This window comes from Cervus canadensis, chromosome X (assembly GCF_019320065.1).
Source record: "Cervus canadensis isolate Bull #8, Minnesota chromosome X, ASM1932006v1, whole genome shotgun sequence".
NCBI lineage: Eukaryota > Metazoa > Chordata > Mammalia > Artiodactyla > Cervidae > Cervus > Cervus canadensis.
Window position 1 is genome coordinate 64,032,285 of NC_057419.1, and position 25,341 is coordinate 64,057,625.

The following is a 25,341-nucleotide window of genomic DNA, read 5'->3' on the forward strand; positions in this document are numbered from 1 at the left end:
TTGATAAAGGTGAAAGAGGAGAGTGAAAAAGTTGGCTTAAAGCTCAACATTCAGAAAAATAAGATCATGGAATCCGGTTCCATCACTTCATGACAGATAGATGGGGAAACAGGGGAAACAGTGGAAACAGTGGCTGACTTTATTTTTTGGGGCTCCAAAATCACTGCAGATGGTGACTATAGCTGTGAAATGAAAAGACGCTTGCTCCTTGGAAGGAAAGTTATGACCAACCTAGACAGCACATTAAAAAAGCAGAGACGTTACTTTGTCAACAATCTCTGTCTAGTCAAGGCTATGGTTTTTCTAGTAGTCATGTATGGATGTAAGAATTGGACTACAAAGAAAGCTGAGTGCCGAAGAATTGATGCTTTTGAACTGTGGTGTTGGAGAAGACTCTTGAGAGTCCCTTGGACTGAAAGGAGATCCAACCAGTCCATCCTAAAGGAGATCAATCCTGGGTGTTCATTGGAAGGACGGATGTTGAAGTTGAAACTCCAATACTTTGGCCACCTGATATGGAGAGCTCATTTGAAAAGAGCTCTCATTTGACTCATTTGAAAAGACCCTGATGCTGGGAAAGATTTGAGGGCACGAGGAGAAGGGGACGACAGAGGATGAGATGGTTGGATGGCATCACCGACACAATGGACATGGATTTGCATGGACTCCGGGAGTTGGTGATGGACATGGAGGTCTGGTGTGCTGTGGTTCATGGGGTCGCAAATAGTCAGACACAACCGAGCGACTGAACTGAACTGAAGCGGTCCAGAGAAAATGGGAACTAGCACAGGATGATGTCAGAAGCCAGTCCGCAGTCAAGAAAGACCCCGGATCTCAAGTTCAGGGGCAAGATTCTGGTTTGAGGGGCCTTGGGCAGTCAGAACAAGGGTGGATGTCATGAAGATTATGCCAGTGCCCATGGAAGGAGTCTGGCAATGACATGCTGCTGCTGCTGCTAAGTCACTTCAGTCGTGTCCGACTCTGTGTGACCCCATCCCTGGGATTCTCCAGGCAAGAACACTGGAGTGGGTTGTCATTTCCTTCTCCAATGCATAAAAGTGAAAAGTGAAATTGAAGTCGCTCAGTCGTGTCCAACTCTTTGCGACCCCATGGACTGCAGCTTACCAGGCTCCTCCGTCCATGGGATTTTCCAGGCAAGAGTACTGGAGTGGGGTGCCATTGCCTTCTCTGGGCAATGACATACCTGGGTGTCAAGAAATAGAATAGAAACCTATGCCTGGGGAGTGGAACAGGTGTGAAAGAGGGAGATGTATCACAACAATGAGGAGTCAGGGAGGCCAGAACTAATGTCAGAACAGAACGAAGCAGACCATATGGGACCTTCCCAGGACAGACCCCCACACCCCCACCGCGTCCTCCACCTGCCTCTTGTTTGTACAAAAGCTTTAGTCCCAGCCTGCCCCAAGTCACAAAAGGCTAGCTCAAGAATTAGTGATTGAAAGTATGTGAATATATATTAACAACAACAAAAAAAGAGCAGTTAGCCTAGGAGAACTGGTAACAATTTAAACGAAAAATCAGTCAGAGAGCAGTCACAAAATCTTTAGTTCCTCCCTAAAGGACAAAGATAACAGTCTGATGCACATTCCTGAGTGGTTTTGCAGATACTAAAACCTCCAGCAGACAGAAGTTAACTGCATGATGGCCATGGGCACATAGGCCCCAGACCAGCTAGAGCCTGAGGAGTGAAGATGTTAACCCCTGTGACTGCTGTGTTACCTCACCATCAACCAGTCAGGGGGCTATGCATGAGCTGATCATCCACCATGTGACCCTCTCCTTCACTTTGCTTTTAAAACTCCTTCCCTGAAACTCATTGGGTAGTTTGAATCTTTTGAGCAGGAGCTCCACGGACTCCTTGCTTGGCACCTGCAATAAATGCTGTACTTCCTTCACCATAACCTGGTGTCAGTAGATTGGCTTTACTGCTACAGGCGAGTAAACTCAAGTTGAGTTCAGTAATAGGAATAGTGCTCATGAGACAGCATGGATGACAATGGAAGCTGGAGGGGAGGAGTTCAGCATAGATGGGTCCTGTGATGCTGGGTCAGAGATGAGATTTGGCTCTGGGCCTGCAATGGAAGCATGTCTACAGAGATGGTAGGGAAAAGGGAAGGAAATTGGACAGTGTCTTCCTTGAAAGCTGGAGACAGTGTAACTAGTAGAATTATCTAAAATATGTACAATAAGACAGCACTGCTGTAAGGGATACATTTTATGTGCTTCCTGAGATTCCCTTGGTTCCACCACCTCCAGCAACTTCAACCACTTCTCCTGTCTCCATGTTCCTTTGCCTGAGGATGACCTGTAACTACCTCTAGAACTAATGGAGTCAACTCCTTAGCTGCTGCTCTACACACAGGTAGATCAGTCCCAATTTTGGAATTTTGGGCTCCTCTGGTCATGCTAAGGCTTAGAAGCTGGCATTCCATGAGGCCAGGGAATGCCAGCTTGAAGCCTAGGACCATTAATGCCCATGGAGTAAAATGGGGCAAACAGGAGCAATAGACAGGACATATTCCTTCCCTTCCTCTCTCACAGTGACAGCTCAAAGGCACTTTCTTTTTACATAGCTCTTCAAAATTGACACCTGCTGAGTGACCTGTTGCATCTTGTCCTAGAGGAAAGTAGTAGACATTAAGGTAGCAGCTCATGTATCATTCATTGATTTGTTTTCCATTATTCCCTTCCTTCTCTTTTTTCTTGCACTCACTGTCTTGAGTCTGCACTGTAGGGCAGCAGAATTTTGCCACCTTAAAATATTAATATGTCTTTTTAGCATGTTAATTATTTGCAGCTACTATTTTTCTACTGACCTTTATTTTTAAAAAAATTTTAAAAATTTATACTCTGTTCACCAAAAAATAATACAATAGCATTGACAAGAAAAAAATCAGATTTTATAAACTATGTTAATATGGTTAACTTACTTAACTACTTTTCTGATTTCACTAAAGTCTTATGTATGAAATCTAATATATCTTAATTAAAATCCCTTTTTAAAAATTAATTCATTTATTTTAATTGGAGGCTAATTACTTTACAATATTGTAGTGGTTTTTGCCATACATTGACATGAATCAGCCATGGGTGTACATGTGTCCAATCACCATTCATGAAAGTATAAAATGAGTTCCAGCATGCCAGGCTTCTCTGTCTTCCACTATCTCTTAGAGTTTGCTCAAATTCATGTTCACTGAGTCAGTGATGTCATTCAACCATCTCACCCTCTGTCACCCCCTTCTCCTGCCTTCAATCTTTCCCAGCATCAGTGTCTTTTCCAATGAGTCAGCTCTTCACATCAGGTATCCAAAGAAAGATCTAAAATTCACCCTAACCATTCACCTTAGGATACTGGAAAAGGAAGAGCAACCTAAGCTTTAAAAAAGTAGAATGAAAAAGTAAAAATTAATGGAGAACTTAATGAAATAGAGAAGATAAAACAAAATAAAATCACTGAAAACATACACTAGCTCTTTGAAAAGATAAAGAAAATTGACAAACCTTTAGTTATATGGATCAAGGAAAAAAGAGAAAATATTCAAATTATTAGAATCAGAAATGAAAGTGGGGCATTACTTTTGCTTTATAAAAAAAAAGGAATGTAAGAGAATGCTAAAAACAACCGCATGCCAAAAATTAGATAACTTAAGTGACATAAATTAGGAATTGATGGGAACTTCCTCTGTCTCATAAAGGGCATCTACGAAAAATCTACCACTATTGTGAGACTTTAAAGACTTAAGACAAGATGTCCCATCTTATCACTTACATTTAACACACTAGATGTATTAACCAGACCAATTGGGCAAGGAAAGGAAATAAAAAGAATTCATTTTAGAAGGGGAGATGTAAGACAATCTCTGTATGCATATGACATTATCTTAACAACATATAGAAAATCCTAAGGAATCCAGTAAAACATTAGAATAAAAATTCAGTTCAACAAGGTCACATGACATAATTTCAATATCTAAAAACCAATTGTATTTCTATACTTTTGCAATGAATAATCCAAAAATGAAATTAAGAAAACAATTTACTATTTCATCAAAAAGAATTAAATACTTAGGGACATGTTTAACAAAAGAAGTACAAAACTTCCATTCTTAAAACTAAGGAATATCTAAAGAAATGAAAACACACTGCATCGCCATGGATCAGGAGACTTAATATTATTAAGATGACAATCCTTCCTAAATTGATCTGCAGAGTCAATGCAATACCTATCATAATGGCAGCAGCTTGTTTCTAGAAACTGACAAGTTGATTCTAAAATCCGTATGGAATTGTGAGGATCCCAGAAAAACCAAAACAATATGGTATTTAAAAAAAAACAATACAGCAGGACTCAAACTTTCTGATTTCAAAACTTACTGCAAAGTAAATAATATTAAGAAAAGTGCTGTACCGGCATATAAAGAAAATATACTGGACTATAAAAGAAAACTGAGTGCTGAAGAACTGATGCTTTTGAACTGTGGTGTTGGAGAAGACTCTTGAGAGTCCCTTAGACTGCAAGAAAATCCAACCAGTCCATCCTAAAGGAGATCAGTCCTGGGTATTCATTGGAAGGACTGATGTTGAAACTGAAATTCCAGTACTTAGGCCACCTGATGCAAAGAACTGACTCATTGGAAAAGACCCTGATGCTGGGAAAGACTGAGGGCAGGAGGAGAAGGGGATGACAGAGGATGAGATAGTTGGATGGCATCACTGACTCGATGAACATGAGTTTGAGTAAACTCCGGGAGTTGTTGATGGACAGGGAGGCCTGGCATGCTGCAGTCCATGGGGTCGCAAAGAGTTGGACATGACTGAGCGACTGAACTGAACTGATACATTTAAAGATCAATCAGAGTTGTGTGTCTCTTGCCTTTTCTGAGAGATTTTGATGTAGTATATGGATTACTAATCTCCTTCCAAAATGTATTCCCATTCTTTTATAGACTGTAATTGTACTTGTGGCTTACAACTGTAGTAATCCTATGTGAAATATGCATAGGATTTGAATTATATTTCTATGTGAATTAAATAAATTTTATTTAAAAAAGCTTTTGTAAATTTCAGAAAGTTTTTGAAAAAAACAAATATTCTATAATAATAATACAAATTTAACTTAAAACAGTTTGACAAAAATTAATAATGTTAGGTGACCATTGGAAATGTTGATAATACAGCAGATTGTTTCAGTTAAGCTTAATCAATAAAACTAACATTATAAATGACACTGTTAAATGAAATTTATTTAAAAAAATTTTTGAAGGATAATTGCTTTATGGAATTTTGTTGTTTTCTGTCAAACTTCAACATGAATCAGCCATAGGTATACATATATGCCCTCCCTTTTGAACCTCCCTCCCATCTCCTGCCCTATCCCAACCCAACTAGATTGATACAGAGCTCCTGTTTGAATTTTCTGAGCCATATAGCAAATTCCCACTGGCAATTTATTTTACATATGGTAATCTATGTTTACATGTTACTTTTTCCATATATCTCACCCTCTCCTCCCCTCTCCCCATGTCCATAAGCCTATTTTCCTTGTCTGTTTGTCCACTGCTATCCTGTAAATAAATTCTTCAGTACCATTTTTCTAGATTCCATATATATGCATTAGAATACGATATTTATCTTTCTCTTTCTGACTCACTTCACTCTGTATAATAGGTTCTGAGGTTCATCCACCTCATTAGTATTGACTCAAATGTATTCCTCTTTATGGGTGAGTAATATGCCATTATGTTTATGTACCACAACTTCTTTATCCATTCACCTGTTGATGGACATCTAGGTTGCTTCCATGTTCTAGCTATTGTAAATAGTGCTGCAATGAACAGTGGGATACATGTGTCTTTTCAATTTTGGTTTCCTCAGGGTATATGTCTAGGAATGGGATTTCTGGGTCATATGGTGGTTTTATTCCTAGTTTAAGGAATTTCCATACGATCTTCCATAGTGGCTGTATCAATTTACATTCCCACCAGCAGTGCAAGAGCATTCCCTTTTCTCCACATCCTCTCCAGTATTTATTGTTTGTAGGCTTTTTGATGATGACCATTCTGACTGGTGTGAGGTGATATCTCATTGTAGTTTTGATTTGCATTTCACTCATAATGAGCAATGTTGATCATCTTTTCATGTGTTTGTTAGCCATTTGTATGTCTTTGGAGAAATGTCTGCTTAAATCTGTTTCCCACTTTTTGATTGGGTTGTTCGTTTTTCTGGCATTGAGTTGTATGAGCTGCTTGTATATTTTGGAAATTAATCCTTTGTCAGTTGCTTAATTTGCTATTATTTTCTCCCATTCTGAGGGTTGTCTTTTCAACTTGCTTATAGTTTCCTTTGCTGTGCAGAAGCTTTTAAGTTTAAACAGATCCCACTTGTTTATTGTTGTTTTTATTTCCACTACTCTAGGAGGTGGGTCGTAGAGGATCTGGCTTTAATTTATGTCATTAGTGTTCTGCCTATGTTTTCCTCTAAGAGTTTTATAGTTACTGGTCTTACATTTAGGTCTTTAATACATTTTGAGTTTATCTTTGTGTATGGTGTTAGGAAGTGTTCTAATTTCATTCTTTTACATGTAGCCGTCCAGTTTTCCCATCACCATTTATTGAAGAGGCTGTCTTTGCACCATTGTATATTCTTGCCTCCTTTGTCACAAATAAGGTACCCATAGGTGCATGGGTTTATTTCTGGGCTTTCCATCTTGTTCCATTGGTCTAGATTTCTGTTTTTGTGCCAGTACCATCCTGTCTTGATGACTGTGGCTTTGTAGTATAATCTGAAGTCAGGAAGGTTGATTCTACTAGCTCCATTCTTCTTTCTCAAGACTGCTTTGGCTATTTGGGGTCTTTTGTTTCCATACGAATTCTGAAATTTTTTGTTCTAGCTCTGTGAAAAATGCTATTGGTAATTTGATAGGGATTGCATTGAATCTGCAGATTGCATTTGGTAGTATAGTCATTTTCACAATATTGATTCTTCCTACACAGGAACATGGAATATCTCTCCATCTGTTTATGTTATTTTTTATTTCTTTCATCAGGGTCTTACAACTTTCTGAGTACAGTTCTTTTGTCTCCTTAGGTAAGTTTATTCCTAGATATTTAATTCTTTTTGTTGCAATGGTGAATGCAACTGATTCCTTAATTTCTCTTTTTGATTTTTCATTGTTAGTACATAGAAATGCAAGTGATTTCTGTGTATTAATTTTGTATCCTGCAACTTTGCTAAATTCACTGATTAGCTCAAGTAATTTTCTGATGCTATCTTTAGGGTTTTCTATGTATAGTATCATGTCATCTGCAAACAGTGAGAACTTTACTTCTTCTTTTCCAATCTAGATTCCCTTTATTTCTTTTTCTTCTCTGATTGCTACAGCTAGGACTTTGAGAAATATGTTGAATAGCAGTGGTGAAAGTGGATACCCTTGTCTTGTTCCTGATCTTAAGGGGAATGCTTTCAGTTTTTCACCACTGAGAATAATGTATGCTGTAGGCTTATTATATATGGCCTTTACTATGTTGAGATATGTTCCTTCTATGCCCATTTTTTGAAGAGTTTTAATTATAAATGGGTACCAAATTTTGTCAAAGGCTTTTTCTGCATCTATCGCGATGATCATATGGTTTCAATCTTTCAATTTGTTAATATGGTGTATCACATTGATTGATTTGTGTATATTGAAACATCCTTGCATTCCTGGAATAAACCCAATTGATCATGGTGTATGAGCTTTTTGATGTGTTGCTGATTTCTGTTTGCTAAAATTATGTTGAGGATTTTCGCATCTATGTTCATCAGTGATATTGGCCTATAGTTTTCTTTTTGTGTGTTGTCTTTGTCTGCTTTTGGCATCAGGGTGATGGTGGCCTTGTAGAATGAGTTTGGAAGTGTTCCTTTCTCTGCAATGTTTTCAAAGAGTTTTAGAAGGATAGGCATCAGCTCTTCTCTAAATGTTTGATAGAATTTTCCTGTGAAGCCATCTGGTCCTCGGCTTTTGTTTTTTGGAAGATTTTTGATCACAGCTTCAAATTCAGTACTTGTAATTGGGGTGTTCATAATTTCTATTTCTTCCTGGTTCAGTCTTGGAAGGTTGAACTTTTCTAAGAACCTGTCCATTTCTTCCAGGTAACCCATTTTATTGCCATATAGTTGTTCATAATAGTCTCTTAAAATCCTTTGTATTTCTGCATTGTCTGTTGTAACCTCTCCTTTTTCATTTTTAATTTTGTTGATTTGATTCTTCTCTCTTTTTTTTCCTTGATGAGTCTGGCTAAAGGCTTGTCAATTTTGTTTATGTTATCAAAGAACCAGATTAGTTTTATTAATCGTTACTATTATTTCTTTCTTTTCTTTCTCATTTATTTCTGCTCGGATCTGTATGATTTCTTTCCTTCTACTAATTTTGGGGTGTTCTTTTTCCAGTTTTAGGTGTAAAGTTACGTTGTCTATTTGATGTTTTTCTTGTCATTTGAGGTAGGATTGTATTGCTATAAACTTCCCTCTTAGAACTGCTTTTGTAGCATCCCATAGGTTTTGAGCTGTCATGTTTTCATTGTCATTTGTTTCTGGTAATTTTTTGATTTCCCTTTTGATTTCTTCAGTGATCTGTTGGTTATTTAGAAATGTGTTGTTTAATCTCCATGTGTTTGTGCTTCTTACAATTTTTTTTCTTGTAGTTGATATCTAGTCTCATAGCATTGTGGTCAGAGAAGGTGCTTGATATGATTTCAATTTTCTTAAATTTACTGAGGTTTGATTTGTGACCCAAGATGTGGTCTATCCTGGAGAATGTTCCTTGTGCACTTGAGAAGAAGATGCATTCTGCATTTGGATGGAATATCCTGAAGATATCAAGGAGATCCATCTCATCTAATGTATCATTTAAGACTTGGGTTTCCTTATTAATTTTCTGTTTTGTTGATCTGTCCATTGGTGTGAGTGGGGTGTTAAAGTCTCATACTATTACTGTGCTACTGTCAATTTCTCCATTTATGCCTGTTAGTCTGTCTTATGTATTGAGGTGTTCCTATGTTGGGTGCATAGATATTTACAATTGTTATGTCTTCCTCTTGGATTAACCCCTTGATCATTATGTAATGTCCTTCCTTATCTCTTGTAATCTTCTTTATTTGAAGGTCTGTTTTGTCTGATATGAGGATTGCTCCTCCAGCTTTTTTTTGCTTCCCATTTGCATGGAATATATTTTTCCATCCTCTCACTTTCAGTCTATATGTGTCTTTAGGTCTGAAGTGGGTTTCTTGTAGACTGCATGTATATGGGTCTTGTTTTTGTATCCATTCAGCCAGTCTGTGTCTTTTGGTTGGAGCATTTAATCCATTTACATTTAAAGTCATTATATATATATATATATATGTTCCTATAGACATTTTCTTAATTGTTTGGGGTTGATTTTGTAGATCTTTTTTCTTCTCTTGTATTTCTTGACTATATAAGTCCATTTAACATTTGTTGTAAAGCTGGTTTGGTGGTACTGAATTCTCTTAACTTTTGCTTGTTTGAAAAGCTCTTTATTTCTCCATGAATTTTGAATGAGATCCTTGCTGGATACAGTAATCTTGGTTGTAGATTTTTCCCTTTCAGTACTTTAAATATATCCTCCCATTCCCTTCTGGCCTGCAGTTTCTGCTGAAAGATCAGCTGCTAAGCGTATGGGGTTTCCCTTTTATGTTACTTGCTATTTCTCCCTTGCTGCTTTTAAAATTCTTTCTTTGTGTTTAGTCTTTAGTAGTTTGATTGGTACATGTCTTGGCGTGTTTCTCCTTGGGTTTATCCTGTATGGGGCTCTTTTTGCCTCTTGGACTTGATTGACTATTTCTTTTTCCATATTAGGGAAATCTTCAAGTTAATCTTTTCAAAAATTTTCTCATACCCTTTTTTTCTCTTCTTCTTCTGGGACCCCTATAATTTGAATGTTGGTGCATTTGATATGGTCCCAGAGGTCTTTGAGACTACCCTCAGCTCTTCTCATTATTTTTACTTTATTCTGGTCTTCAGGAGTTATTTCCACCATTTTATCTTCCAGATCACTGATTCGGTCCTCTGCTTCAGATATTCTGCTCTTGATTCCTTCTGGAGTATATTTGATTTCAGTAATTGTGTTGCTTGTCTCTGCATGCTTATTCTTTAATTCTTCTAGGTTTTTGATAATTGATTCTTGCATTTTCTACATTTTGTTTTCAAGGTTTTTGATAATCTTTACTATTGTTATTCTGAATTCTTTTTCAGGTAGATTTCCTATTTACTCATTTATTTGGACTTCTGTGTTTCTAGTTTGTTCCTTTATTTGTGTAGCATTTCTCTGCCTCTGCATTATTTTTTTTTTTAACTTACTGTGTTTGAGGTCTCTTTTTCCCAGGCTTCAAGGTTGAATTCTTTCTTCCTTTTGGTTTCTACCCTCCGGCTTCCCTGGTAGCTCAAAAGGTAAAGCATCTGCCTACAATGCAGGAGACCTGGGTTTGATCCCTGGGTTGGGAAGATCCCCTGGAGAAGGAAATGGCAACCCACTCCAGTATCTTTGCCTGGAAAATCCCATGGACTGAGGAGCCTGGTAGGTTACAGTCCATGAAGTTGCAAAGAGTCAGACAAGACTGAGGGACTTCACTTCACTTCAAGGTTAGTCCAGTGGTTTGTGTAAGCTTTCTATAGGGTGAGATTTGTGCTGAGTTTTTGTTTGTTTGTTTGCTTTTCCTCTGATAGGCAAGGCTGAGTGAGGTGGTAATCCTGTTTGCTGATGATTGGGTTTGTATTTTTGTTTTGTTTCTTGTTTAGTAGAGGCATCCTGCACAGGGTGCTACTGGTGGTTTCCTTTGTTTGAGTTCTCACTATTTGATACTCCCTAGAGTTAGTTCTCTGGTAGGCTTGGGTATTGGGAGTCAGTGTTCCCACTCCAAAGGCTCAGGGCTTGATCTCTGGTTAGGAACGAAAATTCCACAAGTCGTTTGTTATGGCATTAAGTGAGATTAAAACAAATATCCAAAAATGAGAAATCAAAGATGAGCCCCAGGCAAATAGCAGTTACAAAAAAAGGCAAATAACAATTAAAATAATAGAATATACACATATAAATATACACCCATGAGCAAAGTGAAAAGAGTCCAACAAAATAAAGTACAGTAGGTTGACCTGGCAAACAAAGTAAATCAAAAATTATATTTACTAGTTAAGAACAAAACTAACTAAAGCACAAACTGAAAAACAAAACTAAAGCAAGGTGCCAAGTGGTAAACAAAGCAATGAAAGCAAAACTAACAAATATGTTGAGAGGAAGGAAAAGAAAGAAAAAATAGACATGCACAGTTAAATAGAGGTAGCTGAAGAAGATTTATATACATTAAGATTAACTGCAAGGGGAAAAAGAACAGTAGGAAAGGCAAACAAAGGAGTAAATATAGAAAAATATAATAGATTAAAAAAAAGTAAAAATTAAAATTATAAAAAAAGAGAAAAGAAAAAATGGAAGAAGAAAGAAAATGGGGGGAGGGGGGAGGAAAACTCCACAGAACTGCAGAAGCCCAAAGTAGAGGCAGCGGTTCATAACAACAATAAAAAGTGTGACTGAATATACACATATACATATACACCCATAAGCAAAATCAAAACAGTCCAACAAAAGTACAATAGACTGACCTGGTGAACAAAGGAAACCAAAAATTATATCTACCAGAACAAAATTAACTAAAGCACAAACTGGAAAACAGAACTAGAGTAAGGTGCCGGTTGGGGAATAAAGCAATGAAAATAAAACTAACAAATATGTTGACAGGAAAGGAAAGAAAGAAAAGAAAGAATAGACACACAAAGTTAAACAGAGGTAGATAAAGAAGATTTATATACATTAAAGATTAACTGCAAGGGAAAAAGAACAGTGGGAAAAGTAAATAAAGGAATAAATGTAGAAAAAATAATAATAGGTTTACAAAATTAAAATTAGAAAAACAGAAAAAAAAAAAAAAAAGGAAAACTCCACAGGCCTGCAAAAGCCCAATATAGAGGCAGAGGTTTGTAACAGTGATAAAATATGTGACTGAGGAAAAAAAAAGCTCAAAAGCTTAATTAGATTTCACAGTGCCAATAAAATCGACAACTAAAACAGAGGCAGGGAAAAAAGAAAAAAAATCCAAAAAAATCTACAGAGCAAGTCAAAATATAAGAATAATAAATGTTTTTCTTGAGTCACTGCTCTCAGAGGCCTTTCCCTTGCTGGAAGTCACAGTCCACTTCACCTCCCTAGGATGCCCTCCAACACTGTGCTGATCTCTGGACTTGCTGTAGAGGAAGCTCAGATTCTAATCTGGTCCTACTCCTATGTGTTCTTGCCTCCAATGTCCACAGCTATCAGAACTAGTGTGTTTTCTTTTGTGGGAGCTCTCAATGACCTTTTATATATTCCATAGACACAGAGTCTGCCTAGATGACCGTGTGCATTGAGTCTGCAGCTTGTACAGCTGGTGTGGAAGTTTGGGGTCTTCTTCCTTAGCCACGCTGCTCCTGGGTTTCAACTGTGGTTTTATTTCCACCTCTGCATGTGGGTCGTCCACTGGTGTTTGCTCCTGAGGTTGCCCTGGAGAATTTGGGTTTGCCCCTGTGAGGGCCAGGTGTGGAGGTGGTGCAGCTGCTTGGGTTGCAGGGGTTCTGGCAGCACTAGGTACTCAAGGGAGTTGACGGCTAGGGCAGCAGGAAGTATAGTGCTCTAGAAGGGTATGGAAACCAGTATTGACCAATACACTCCAGTATTCTTGCCTGGAGAATCCCCCTCCAGGGGGGTCGCAAAGAGTAGGACTCAACCGAGGCGACCCTTCGTGCATAGACACAAGACTTTTTTTGCCTGTGGCAGCTCTACCCCAGTGAGGTTGAGTGTGAAGGTGGCGCAGTAGCTTGGTTTGCAGGGACCCTGGTGGTGCCAAGTGTGCAGGGACACGGACTGCCTCTGCCACAGAGGTTATGGCCCTATCAGAGTCTTGTTTTGAGTCTCTTATAGCTGGCGATCAGGAGGCCTCTTTGGCTAGTCTTTCTCTGTAGTTCCACCCGTTCGGGCACTTAGAAGGCTCCGTTGCCTGGGGTCCCTCTCTGTTGTTCGGCGTGTCAGGCACATAGAGGGGCCCCCCTGGCTGGGGTCCCACTCTGTAGATCAGTGCATTGGGCATTTAAAGGAGCACCCTGGGTGGGGTCCGGCTCTGTAGTTCACTGCATCAGGCATTTGATGGGCCAGCCTCGCTATTGTTCAGCTGCGGATGCTGGCCCTGTGGGGAGAGAGAGGCTATGTAGATGGCTCCACCCCCCTATGCATGACTCAGCAGTATCGCCTTGCTTCCATGGCTGCCCAGCTTTCCTCCACTGTTCCCACCACGATCTCCTCCCTCACATCCCCTCCATCCATCTCTCCACGGTCAACAGCAGCCCTTGCCCTGGGATCGCTCCATACTCCCCAAACTCCAGCTCTCAGCCGCTGCGCCTTCCAGGGGGCCCTCATCCCTATCCAGGGTATGTATGGCTGCAGCTAGGACTGTCTGATTCTCATTCCATTTAGGCTGCCACAGATCAGCTGTTTCACTCTAAGCCTTAAATGTTTCTCCTCTGACTCAGACAATTGCCCTGATGTGGGGATCGGGCCCCTGCTTCAGTTCTCCCACCTGCCGAGGGGAGATCCAGTCCTACTAACATTCCTGCTTTCCCCCCAAGTTCCTTCATCCTACTGAGTTCTGTGGTTCTATATATTCTTTTCCTCTGGTCAGGTACTCCTGTCTGCTCTCAGTGGGTGTTCTGCATGCACTTCTGTCTGAAGGTGTATTCCTGATGTATCCGTGGAGAGAGATGTACTCCACATCCACCTACTCCTCTGCCATCTTGTTCTTCCCTGAAATTTATTTTTTATTCTATCTGACATATATTTGTGGTTATTTGATATAATGCAGGGATACAGGGTTTATTTTTCAAAGTATATTTAATAAATTTTAAGAAGGATTTTAGGTCCATTTTTATTGCAACAATTTTATAGTTTTTCTCATACTGGAGGATAATTTAGGCATTACAATAATGCATTTAATCTTTGTAAAAATGGGTAGAACTACATAGTATAGTGTTAGCTATTACTAGTAAATGTTTACTATATGTTTATAATCACTTTATATGATCACTGTCATGGAAGTATTTAGTGGCTGCTTGTCAACTACTTGACTGTTAATGGGTAAATATTACAAAATTAGGAAAACTGGAATTAGGTGGGGGAAGGAGAGAAGTAAAACAGTGTTCCTACAATATGCACTTCCAACATGTCTGCCATGTACCCCTTGGGAAAAAAGAAGAAATTGGGTCAATACAAAGTGCTAGAAACTAAAGTGATCACCTTTAGGAATGAGGGTTGTGTTCTAAGAAAATCAGCAAAACCAGTCGAGAGCACTTTGTTTGAGTGCCCTTGCACATAGTTTTTACGGGTGGCACAAAACATATAGGACCTTCATCATTGTGGAGGTGACTTAGATAAGTGCTCCTGGATCCACTGGTGTCTTCCTGCTTATTGGTGTTGTTTAGTTGCTAAGTCATGTCTGACTCTTTTGCGACCTCACGGACTTAGCCCACCAGGCTCCTCCATCCATTGGATTTCCCAGGCAAGAATACTGGGGTGGGTTGTCATTTCCTTCTCCAGGAGATCTTCTTGACCCAGCAATTGAACCTGCATCTCCTTCACTGGCAAGTAAATTCTTTACCACTAGGCCACCAGGGAAGCCCCTTCCTTATGTCTATTTATGATTCATTTTTATTCTTTGTGTTCATAAATTTCAACATCCACAGAACCACAAGCAGATGAGATTTTAAGTCAATATCTACACCCAGGGAAAAGTTCAGGTTTTTTGTAGCCTGAGGTTTTCACAATTCAGGGTGGGGGGTTTCTTCAAGAGAAATAATGCAAAATTACAAAGTAGGTACAGGGTCTGGGAGGGTGAAAAAGTTAAGACTCATAAAGTTTATGCTCTTTTAGTGTCAGAGTAAGTCTGACCAGCTAACATCACTAAATGTTTCAGTAATATTTTATGGTCAGATTTAATAATTTGTATGCCTAGAGGTGAAGTGCTTTAAGGGTGATGAGCTTAGAATATTATATTACTAATAGCCAATATTTATTAGGTATATCATAAAACATATAAATTCTTAACATATGTTATTTAATAAAATTTGAACCAAAGAGAGAAGAGAGACATGTGATTATTATCTCTATTTGTGAAGTGATGATGAACACCTGCATGTTAAGTGGGAGTAAAGAAAAGGAAATAACAAACTTTAGGACTACAAGATGAATTTAGTATATGGGCTCAGAAGAAAGAAGCTTCAAGTAGTGTGCCCAGATTTCTAATATATGAAACACATCAAATCCCACCATCTGACATGAAAAAAATTATATAATGAGGAACAAATAAATGGAGAATAATAATGCACTCATTTTGAATTTTGGGGATATAGCTCTAGATTTATCTATCTACTTGGATATATATTTGCATGTATATCTAGGTATGCATGTCTAGTCTGCCTCTGAATATATAAGTTGAACAACACTATCAAGCAATTATCCTTCAATTAAAAATAAATTAAAAATGGAAAAAATATGTAAGTTGGAAACAGAAGGAAAAGGGTAGGAAAAGATAAATATTGGTGATGTTAATGGTAATTATAACCATGGGTGTATACAAAATCCCCTAGGGGAGGGGTAAAAAGCAGTAATAGCCCCATTAGGGCAAAAAGAGTCTTGAAGCATCCCATATTGATGACGTCAACAGAAGAATCTACAGAGACTAAGAAGAAATCTTGTCAAGGGGATGGAGAAGAAATGCAAGAAACAAGGATAAAACCTTGATCTCAAGTGTCTAGAATTCTAAGAACAGATGCTTAATCATCCAGGTTAAACACTATAGATATCCTGTAAGATGTAGACTGAGAATGGTCCATTGAAAGCAACCAGCTGTTTTGCTCCAGTGGTAGCACAAGCCAGATCTGAGAAGCTGAGAATGTCACACACAAAAAGAAACTGCAAATGCATATCCCTCTACTGGGAAGTATGTTTACCAAAGGAAAGGCATTTCTTTAGGTTTTGAAGTTTGAGAACACTTGAGAGCCAAAAGTGAAGGAACTGCTACTCTCAGAGAAGACAGAGTTATGATAAATGATGGAGAAGAAAGAGCCCAAGAACAGGTTCTGTGATAACAGATACCTGCAGAAAGGTTGATAGAATAGATTCCCATTATTCAGAGGCTGGGGTGAAAGCTATAAGAGGGTTAAGGAAGAGTAAGTAGTTCCTATTTCTCCACGAGAGAGGAGATGCAGTCATTTGTCCAGTGGAGGCTGGAGATGGAGAAAAGACTGGAGTGAAGAGGGTGTTTATAAAGACTAATAACAGTGTGTAAAGATTGCTGTGAGAAATGCAAGAGTATAAAGATTAGCAAATAAAAGAATTAATGCCTAAAAAGGGTCTGAGACATAAATATATATCAGTAGGATTAAATGAGAAAATGTACACAAACCAACCCTCACAATGCTTTATATATTGTCAGTGCTCACTAAACATTTAGATCTACCCCAGTCCACTATCATAAAGGAGTCACAGAGTCTCTGAGATCTGTGAAATGGGACAAGTGATGTTTCTTTTCAAGGGGAAATTACTGTCATCTATACATATCTATTACATCTACAGAGATTGATTCACCTACTATATGCACATGCACTTTTCTTACAGCTTCATTTCTTTCTGATGAAAGTATTACAATGTTATATGGTAGAGTGGAAAAACATAATTCTTCTCTAAATTATGGGGCTGAAATAATATGGATTTAAGTAGATAATTTTTAATAATTTTGGTGATGGCTATGTAATCAGAACTGTGGAATTTTCATTACAAATTTCAAAAAGGTAAAGAGTAATAGGCAACATTAATATGAGGGCAGAAGATAGAGATTTTTAATACATCTAAAGTAAAACTTCAAGAGATTACTTTCACCCCTTTCCTGAAATTAGCAGGAACACTAGGCTATTTCCACTCTTCACATAAACACTTCTCATTACTTTCTTTCTCTAATCCATCCATAAAACACTTTTGTTTTTGAATTTATTTATTCCTAGGAATTCTCTGGTTTGTTCTCTTCAAATTCAAATGAAGAGAAATGAAAAAACAAAACAATTATCTGGTTTGTTCTATTGAAAAAAATAAGTTTTCTAAACCCTCAAATCTAATATTCCTTGTTTCAAATTCCAATAGAAGTGTATTTATTAAAGTGAAAATGCTTACATGCTTTTCCTTTTCATTAATCAAGTCCACTGCTTCAAAATAGAATGTACATTGTTAAGGGTACATATGTTACTTGACCTGCCACTATCCTGAGCTAGAATACTGTTTTTGTAAACATACGTTACTTAAATGTGTACTGAAGGAAATGAAAACAGAAACTAGGATTGAAAGCTTCATCTAAAAACTCAACCACATAGAGAAATAAGTTAGACATGAACCATGACTGGTTAATTACACTGTAAAAGTTTTATGCACAATTATTTAAAATTGCTTGCAGTTCTATTTTTTCTTAATTTTCACCAAAATCTTCTTACTAAAATGGACAGTTAACAGTTTATATGAAAGATAAATATTAGTTTTAGAAAAATATGTGAGTAAAAGACTTTTACATATCAATCAGTCATACTTATTTATAATTAGACAGAATCAATATGCCAAAGTATTCCTAAGACTATACTGTGAGTTTCATGCAAGTCTATACTATGTATCCTTGTTATCTATTTTCTCAAAATGAATTCTTTTTAAAATTTTAATTATCCTCTATAATCAACTGTATTAATACTGGCTATATTGGTGGGCATACTCTATGTAAGTACCTCTCTATAAATACTTATCCCATTGTATTACAAGGGCTACTCATCTGTTAGTTCTTCAAAGGGATGAAAATGGCAACTTTCATTATTTTGCCCAAAGGAATTCATGCTCAATAGTGTTGTTAAAAAAATAGCTGAATAAGTGAATGGCCTGAACAGACAATACTAGCCAGGTTTATAATGCACACAGCTTTATTCAGTTATCTCAAAAGGGAATAAAATGTTTATGAAAATAAATTCTTCACTTAAAAATGTAATAGCACATAGAAAAGCTGAACATATTAAAGATTAAGAAAGAAGACAACAACGTAACATGAAAGATCTCAAACTGAGAGCTGGCCAGTCAAACATGAACTCACATTTCTTTGTCTAGCTCAGAATCTTATCTTTACTTTTGAAATTTGAGTATGTAAACAGGGCATCTATTCTTCAGTTTGTCATAGGTTTCATCATCCCTATTGCCACAGACCAGACCCAATTCATAAATACTTGTTACCTGCCTGACCACTTGGCATTTGAAACTGGGATCTCAGATCTCCTAGGAAGGCAAAGTGAACAGATTACTCTGTCCCTGAAACGTCTAAATTGTTTCAGATTTAGAAAAAATTTTAGAGCTAAAACAAAGCCATAGGAAAATAACAAATAAAAAGCCCAAGTAAAGAAATTATATTTCTATTATTATCCACTAACTTGGAAAAAAAGTGGAAGAAAAATGTAATTTAATTTTGAATACTTTAGGCCAACAAAATTGAATCAAGAAGAATTAGATCATTTGAACAGACCAATCACTAAAAGTGAAAAAGAATTTGTAATTTAAAAACTCCTTACAAACCAAAGTCCATGACAAAATGGCTTCACAGGCAAATTATACTAAACATACAAAGAAACACTTACACTGATCCTTCTCAAACTCTTCCAAAAAACTGAAGAGGAGGGAACACTCCCAAAAGCATTCTACAAAGCCACCATCACCCTGATACTAAAACCAGTCAAAGACACAATCAAAAAAGAAAATCATAGGTCAATATCTTTCATGGATATAGATGTGAAAACTCTCAACAAAATATTAGCAAACAACACATAAAAAGTATCATACTCCATGACCAAATGGTATGCATCCCAAGTACATATGAATGGTTCAACATACACAAATTACAATGTAATATACCACATCAACAAAAGAAAGAAGAAAAAAAAAGCACATGATCATCTCAATTGGAAAAAAAAATTGATAAAATTCAATACCCACTCATGATAAAAAACTCTTACCAAAGTGGGTATAGAGGGAACATATATCATTATAATAAAGGCTATTTATAACAAACCCACAGCCAAGATAATACTCAATGATGAAAAGATGAAAGTGTTCCTGCTATAATCTGAAATAAGACAAGCCTGCCCACTCTGACCACTTCTCTTCAAAATAGTATTGCAAGTCCTAGCCACAGCAATCAGAAAAGAAAAAAAGAAATAAAAGGTATCCAAATTGGAGGGGAAAAGGTAAAATCATCATTACATACAGATGATATGATACTAAATATAAAAAACCTGAAGACTCCACACCATAAACTACTGAAACTGATTCAGCAAGGTAGCAGGATACAAAGATTAACATACAAAAATTGGTTGCATTTCTTTACACCAACAATGAAGTTCCAGAAATGGAATGTTAAAAAAAAATACCTTTTAAAATCACACCACCAAAAATAAAATATTTGGGAATAAACCAGAGCAAGCAGGTGAAAGATTTATATGTTGAGAACTATAAAACGTTAATAAAGGAAATTGAAAATGACTCAAAAAAATGGGAAAATAACCCATGCTCTTGGGTTGGAAGAATAAAATACTGTTTAAATGGCCATACTACTCAAAACAATAAACATATTTAATGTGATCCCTGTCAACTTACTCATGACCCTTTCCACAAAGCTAGAACAAATCATCTTAAAATTCACACAGAACCACAAAAGACCCAGAATTGCCAAAGGAATCTTGAAGAAAAAGAACAAAGCAGGAAGCACAACCCTTTCAGACTTCAGACAATACCACAAAGGTAGCATGATATGGGGTCAGACATGGGGTCAATGGAAGAGAATAGAGAGCCCAGAAATAAACCCACACACCTACATTCAATTAATTTCTGACAAAGTAGGCAAGAATATACAATAGGAAAAGACAGCTCTTCAGCAAGTAGTGTTGGGAAAGCTGGACAGTTACATGTAAATCAATGAGGTTAGAACACACCCTTTCTGTATACACAAAAATAAAGTCAAAATGGTTTAAAGATTTAAGTAGAAGACATGACACAATCAAATTCCTAGAAGAGAATAGGCAAAATATCCTTTGACATAAACTGCTCCAGTTTGCCTACATCAGTCTCCCAAGACAACAGAAATAAAAAGAAAATTAAACACATGGGACCTAATCAAACTTACAAACTTTTGCACAGCAAAGAAACTATAAACAAAATAAAAAGACAACAGAATGAAAGAAAGAATTTATAAATGATGTGACAGGCAAGGGCTTAATCTCCAAAATATATAAACAACTCAAACAACTCAATAACAACAACAAAAAAAACTAACAACCCAATTGAAAAATGGGCAAGAGACCTTAACAGACATTTCTCCAAAGAAGACATACAGACAGTCAATAGGCACATGAAAAGATGATCAACATCACTAATTATTAGAGAAATGCAAATCAAAACTTCAATGAGGTACCACCTCAAACTAGTCAGAATGGCCATCATCAAACAATCTACAAACAGTAAATGCTGGACAGAGTGTGGAGAAAGGGAACTCTCCCACACTGCTGGTAGGAATGTAAGTTGGTATAGCCACTATGAAAAACAGTGTGCAGGTTCTTAAAAAAAAAACTAAAATTAGAATTACCATATGATCCAGTGATCCTACTACTGGGCATATATCCAGACAAAACTATAATTCCAATAGATACATGCCCTGCTATGTTCATAGCAGCATTGCTCACAATAGCCAAGACATGGGAACATTGTCCATCGACAGAGGAACGTGATAAAGAAGATATATATATAAAATGAAATACTACTCAGCCATAAAAAATAATGACATAATGCCATCTGCAGCAACATGGATGCTAAAAAAGGACCTTATCCAGATGAAAGATAAATTACTCATAAATGAAACTTTTCTCCTCTGAAATGTTCTTGCTACCAATATCCTTCCTATCCTTTAGAGCCAATCTAAGCCTCAACTCCAGTGCAATTTCTGCACCCAAGTTCACTGTGACAGCAAGAAATTACCTTCCTCAAAAAGAACTTAAGGTCTTAATCAGACAACCACTCTTTAATAAAGACAGGCTGGCAAATTTCAGTAAATTTCAGTACCAGTATTTGGTACCTGAATTCAGTACATAATTTAAATTACTGTGATGTAGTATATCCGTTATTTACAATGTAAAGTATCATTCAACAATTTGTATTTATGTAGGTGCACCTTCTTTTCAATTACATTATGAAAAACCTATTAAGATAATCTCTTCTTTGTATTTTAAAATTGCACAATACCCAAGCCAGTGCTAGATACTGCAGTCTACACATTAACATTACTGGTTACCTGTTTTTCCTGCAGGTTTATTTCCTTGATACTGAGCCAATTCAACTTGAGTTTCTGGAATCTGAGGAATGCAGACTGTCTTGGGGATATCAAAATGTTCCGGAAGGCTCAGTTCTGCTTTGTATACAATGGACTTTGGCTTCTTCAACTTTGAAACATTAAGGAGCATACACATCTGCAAATAAACAGAGTAAAATTAGACAGTAATTATCTTTCCCGTTGCCTCCAAAACGAAAAAAACAGTGTTAGACTTAGACTCCAAATATGGGGAAAAGAATCCCTCAAGAGATTGAATTTGTTCATTTCTTTAGACATACTACTGTTTAATTGGCATGAGACAACAGTAACATGTTTCATAGACTCAAGAGAGTCACCTTTTATTGAGAGATACTCAATGTCCCCTGCTCTAATCTTTTCAGTGTTGAGGATTTCATTGTCTCAGGAAGAGATCATTCCATTAGTGAACATGCCACTAGAAAAAGTACTTCCCTCCTTGAGTTGAACCTTGTGTTACTTAACATCTACCTATCAGCTCTAGTTCTTATTAGCAGTACAGTTAGTCCCCTCTCTTTTGCTAATGACAGTTTGGAGAAAAAATAAAATATGCTTATAAAAAATTAGGTCCTACCCCTCCACAAACCTCCCGGTATTCCTTTCAAATAGGTTTGATATCTTTAGTCCATTCAAACTTTACTTATACAATGTGGGTTAGAACTTGCCGCCATGAATATGCTCTATCTAGAGATACAATTGTATCTAGAGATACAATTTCATTCAATATTGTCCTTACTGAAATGGGACAACAAAGAAAAACCCAGCTCCCTGAGTATGAACCAAGCAATATTTATTTTTATCTGGTCCCTCTACCGCTAAACACATAGTACAGTCTAATGGTTAGACTAACTCTTCTTGAAGCCAGACTGCATGCATTTATAACCCGATTCTAAGTAAGCTTGGCCAGGTTATTAATCAAAGCCATAAAGTCTTTATTTGCAAAATAATAATATTATTTTATTATTATTACAATATTATTAACATTGTAATATTGTAACTCAATTAATTTGTATTAAATACAATTAATTTGTATTACTGTATTGTAATATAATTAATATTGTAATATTGTATTATTAATACAATAATATTACATATTGCCTATCCCTGGTATATTTAAAGTATAAACAAATTCCAGGTCCTTGACACATATTTTAAGTATTCAATAAATATTGCCTGTCATTATCATTGCCATTGTTGTCCTTGCCATCATCATGATTGTGATCATGCTACCATTACTCAACAAAAATTAGTTTTAGTTCCTCTGGCAGTTATCTCATTCACTGCGTTTGTTATCTATAAAATTCACAAATACTTATTTCTCATAAAGCCACATTTTCTACCTACTTTATTTTGACAATTAAAATAATGTATATGCAGAAAGGTAAATTAATTCATTTATATTTTTATTATTTTGATTTGGTTTATTTTTCTAGTCATTATGAACAACTTTTCTATTCATATCAGTAGCTAGTTCTTTAACCCAAAGTGTACCATCTGCCTTCTATATCTGCAAGTCATTCAAAATAATATGTACGGATACAGACTCTCTTCTTGATCAGACTCTAGTTAGGTTCCTCCAAGCCCTCTTCTCAATTAGGCCTCAACTTTAGCCTATAGAAAATGCAGATTCTGAGCACAAAAGATTTTGTCCACCCCTCTCCCTCATACACACACACAAAGAGACTAGAACAAGTGCTAATAACGTCTCTAACAGCTTAAGTCATATCCCAAGGATGACTCCAGTCCCCCTTAAAGTGCCTATCTGGGAAAGTTCAGTGCTGCCATGCTGCCAGGAGAGTTTACTGTTTGTTCCAGCCAAAATAGGCTACCCCCTCACCCCCCAGAACAGTTACTTAAAAAAGCTGGCAATTATAAATCCCTTCTTTTGAGATGTAAATCTACCACCCAGAACTGTCCTCTCCAGGACCTCAGAACCCTCTCTTTGAAATACAAAAATTCAAGGAGCTAATGTACCCAGCCAGGTGGGTACTTAGTTCTAACTTGAATCACTACCTATCTCTGGTCATAAAGATTCCAGAAGTTTGTTTCTCTTTATAAGCATCAATTAACAAGTTCAGATCACTGTGACCAACTCCTTCCTACTTCTTGTAAACTTCTGTATATCCCTGACATTTCTCAGGCTCCAGCACACTCTCTCTCCTGAGTTCAGTTCATGCTGGGTCCTTCTCCCTGATGCAACAGTTACTGAATAAATTCATCCTTGCTTTACCTAGTATCTGTCTTTGTTTCTCTTTGATAGTATTGACAGGTACTTACTTCGCAATTTGAAGATTTGAAGTGCACTTACATTTGACAAATACAAAAACCTTTTCTTTACCCTACTGAATCCTCACCAAGGGGATCTTTTAGATTTCCTTTTTAAAAATGTCAAAATTTCAAAATTTCAATGAATCTCTTTGCCATTTATCCCAGAGTACAAAGTATGAGTTTTAAAATATAAAACTGAGGAAGGTAATAGAAAACATTAGGTAACTCCCTTGCAAGCTCTGAATCTTTCTAGTACCACTGAGTATATCATTAGAGTTGGTTTATTAATGGCCAGGAGGATATGAACCCAATATGAGTTCTACATGTAAAGTGCCAGATATTCAAGTTCCTGACAAAAGATCCTGTCTCCCGCAGTATATAAAGTAGATATATCATAATGCTATTACCTTATAAATATTTCAACAATTCAAATTGCACATGGCTGTATAATAAAAAATTAGACATGTCATTTTCTTTGGCAGAAAAGTAGTTACATTTATTCAATTAGATTTAGTTCTAAACAGATTTCAAGGATAACTTTAGATTTTATTTGTTATATAGTTATTTTATGCTATCACAGAGAATTGTAGACTTTCATTTATTCCATTATACGTTTTCATGGCAGTAAACTAAGAAATGAACATATGATCTGGAGGCTATACAGGGCAACAAAACAAGCCACGGACTGGGAGGTAAAAACCTAGGCCTATTTCTAATCTGTCACAAATCAGTGGTGTCACCTTGGGCTACTATCTTACTATTTTGGAGTCTTGGTTTACAGGTCTGTAAAAGAAAGAGGTTTACTATGTACTATGTGTCTTTGAGTGTTCAGCTTTATTTATTTTCCAGCTTTAAAATTTGTCTCTGCCCTGATCTAGGCTGTAATCTCTGTCCTGTCAGTGAGGACAACTTAGATCTTTTTAGCCCTTAGTCATTTCCTGTTTTGGGTATTACAAGTGTAATTCTATCTTCTCTCCATTTCTCCATGGATTCAATGAAATAATTTGAAAAGTGCACATAAAAGCATTTGGGAAAAAATGTGTCAAGTACTACATAAGGAGAGGGTACTTTTAAAATCAATCTTGTTTATCGTTCTACTGCAAAAAGCATTAGCATTATCACCTTTCAAGAGTACAGTGATAATTACGCTTGAAAAGAAAACTATGACTACCCGTATAATGGCAGAGAAAGATGTGCCTATATGTTCTGATTTGATGTAGCTGATTTTCTTAAACTTGCACATTCAGCTCTTCTCTAGTTATTTCCTGTATTTAGACAGTTTTTGCTAAGAGAAAAGTGAAGGGAGTTTTGGGTTTGGAGAGTGGCTGGTGGAAGTAAGGGATTCTATTAAAAATGCAAGTGGGTAAAGCAGAACCTCAGGGTAGCATTCCAGCAGATCTGAAGAGGGACATAGTCTCTCAGGTCCAGGGAAAAGTTACAAAGGACGGATGTGCACGGGCCACAGGGAGCAAGCCTTCCTTGGGCACGTGAGGAACAGCAGGGAGGCCTG

At 36.9% G+C, this 25,341-nt stretch overlaps 1 protein-coding gene across 1 annotated transcript in view; it reads right to left on the reverse strand.

The window, feature by feature from the left end:
* Nucleotides 1–25,341, reverse strand: part of CFAP47 (cilia and flagella associated protein 47) — a 496,124-nt gene that overhangs the window by 175,586 nt on the left and 295,197 nt on the right. The window contains exon 45 of the mRNA XM_043459762.1: nucleotides 21,510–21,684. Within this exon, the coding sequence (XP_043315697.1) occupies nucleotides 21,510–21,684 (175 nt within the window). The remainder of the gene's footprint in view (nucleotides 1–21,509; nucleotides 21,685–25,341) is intronic.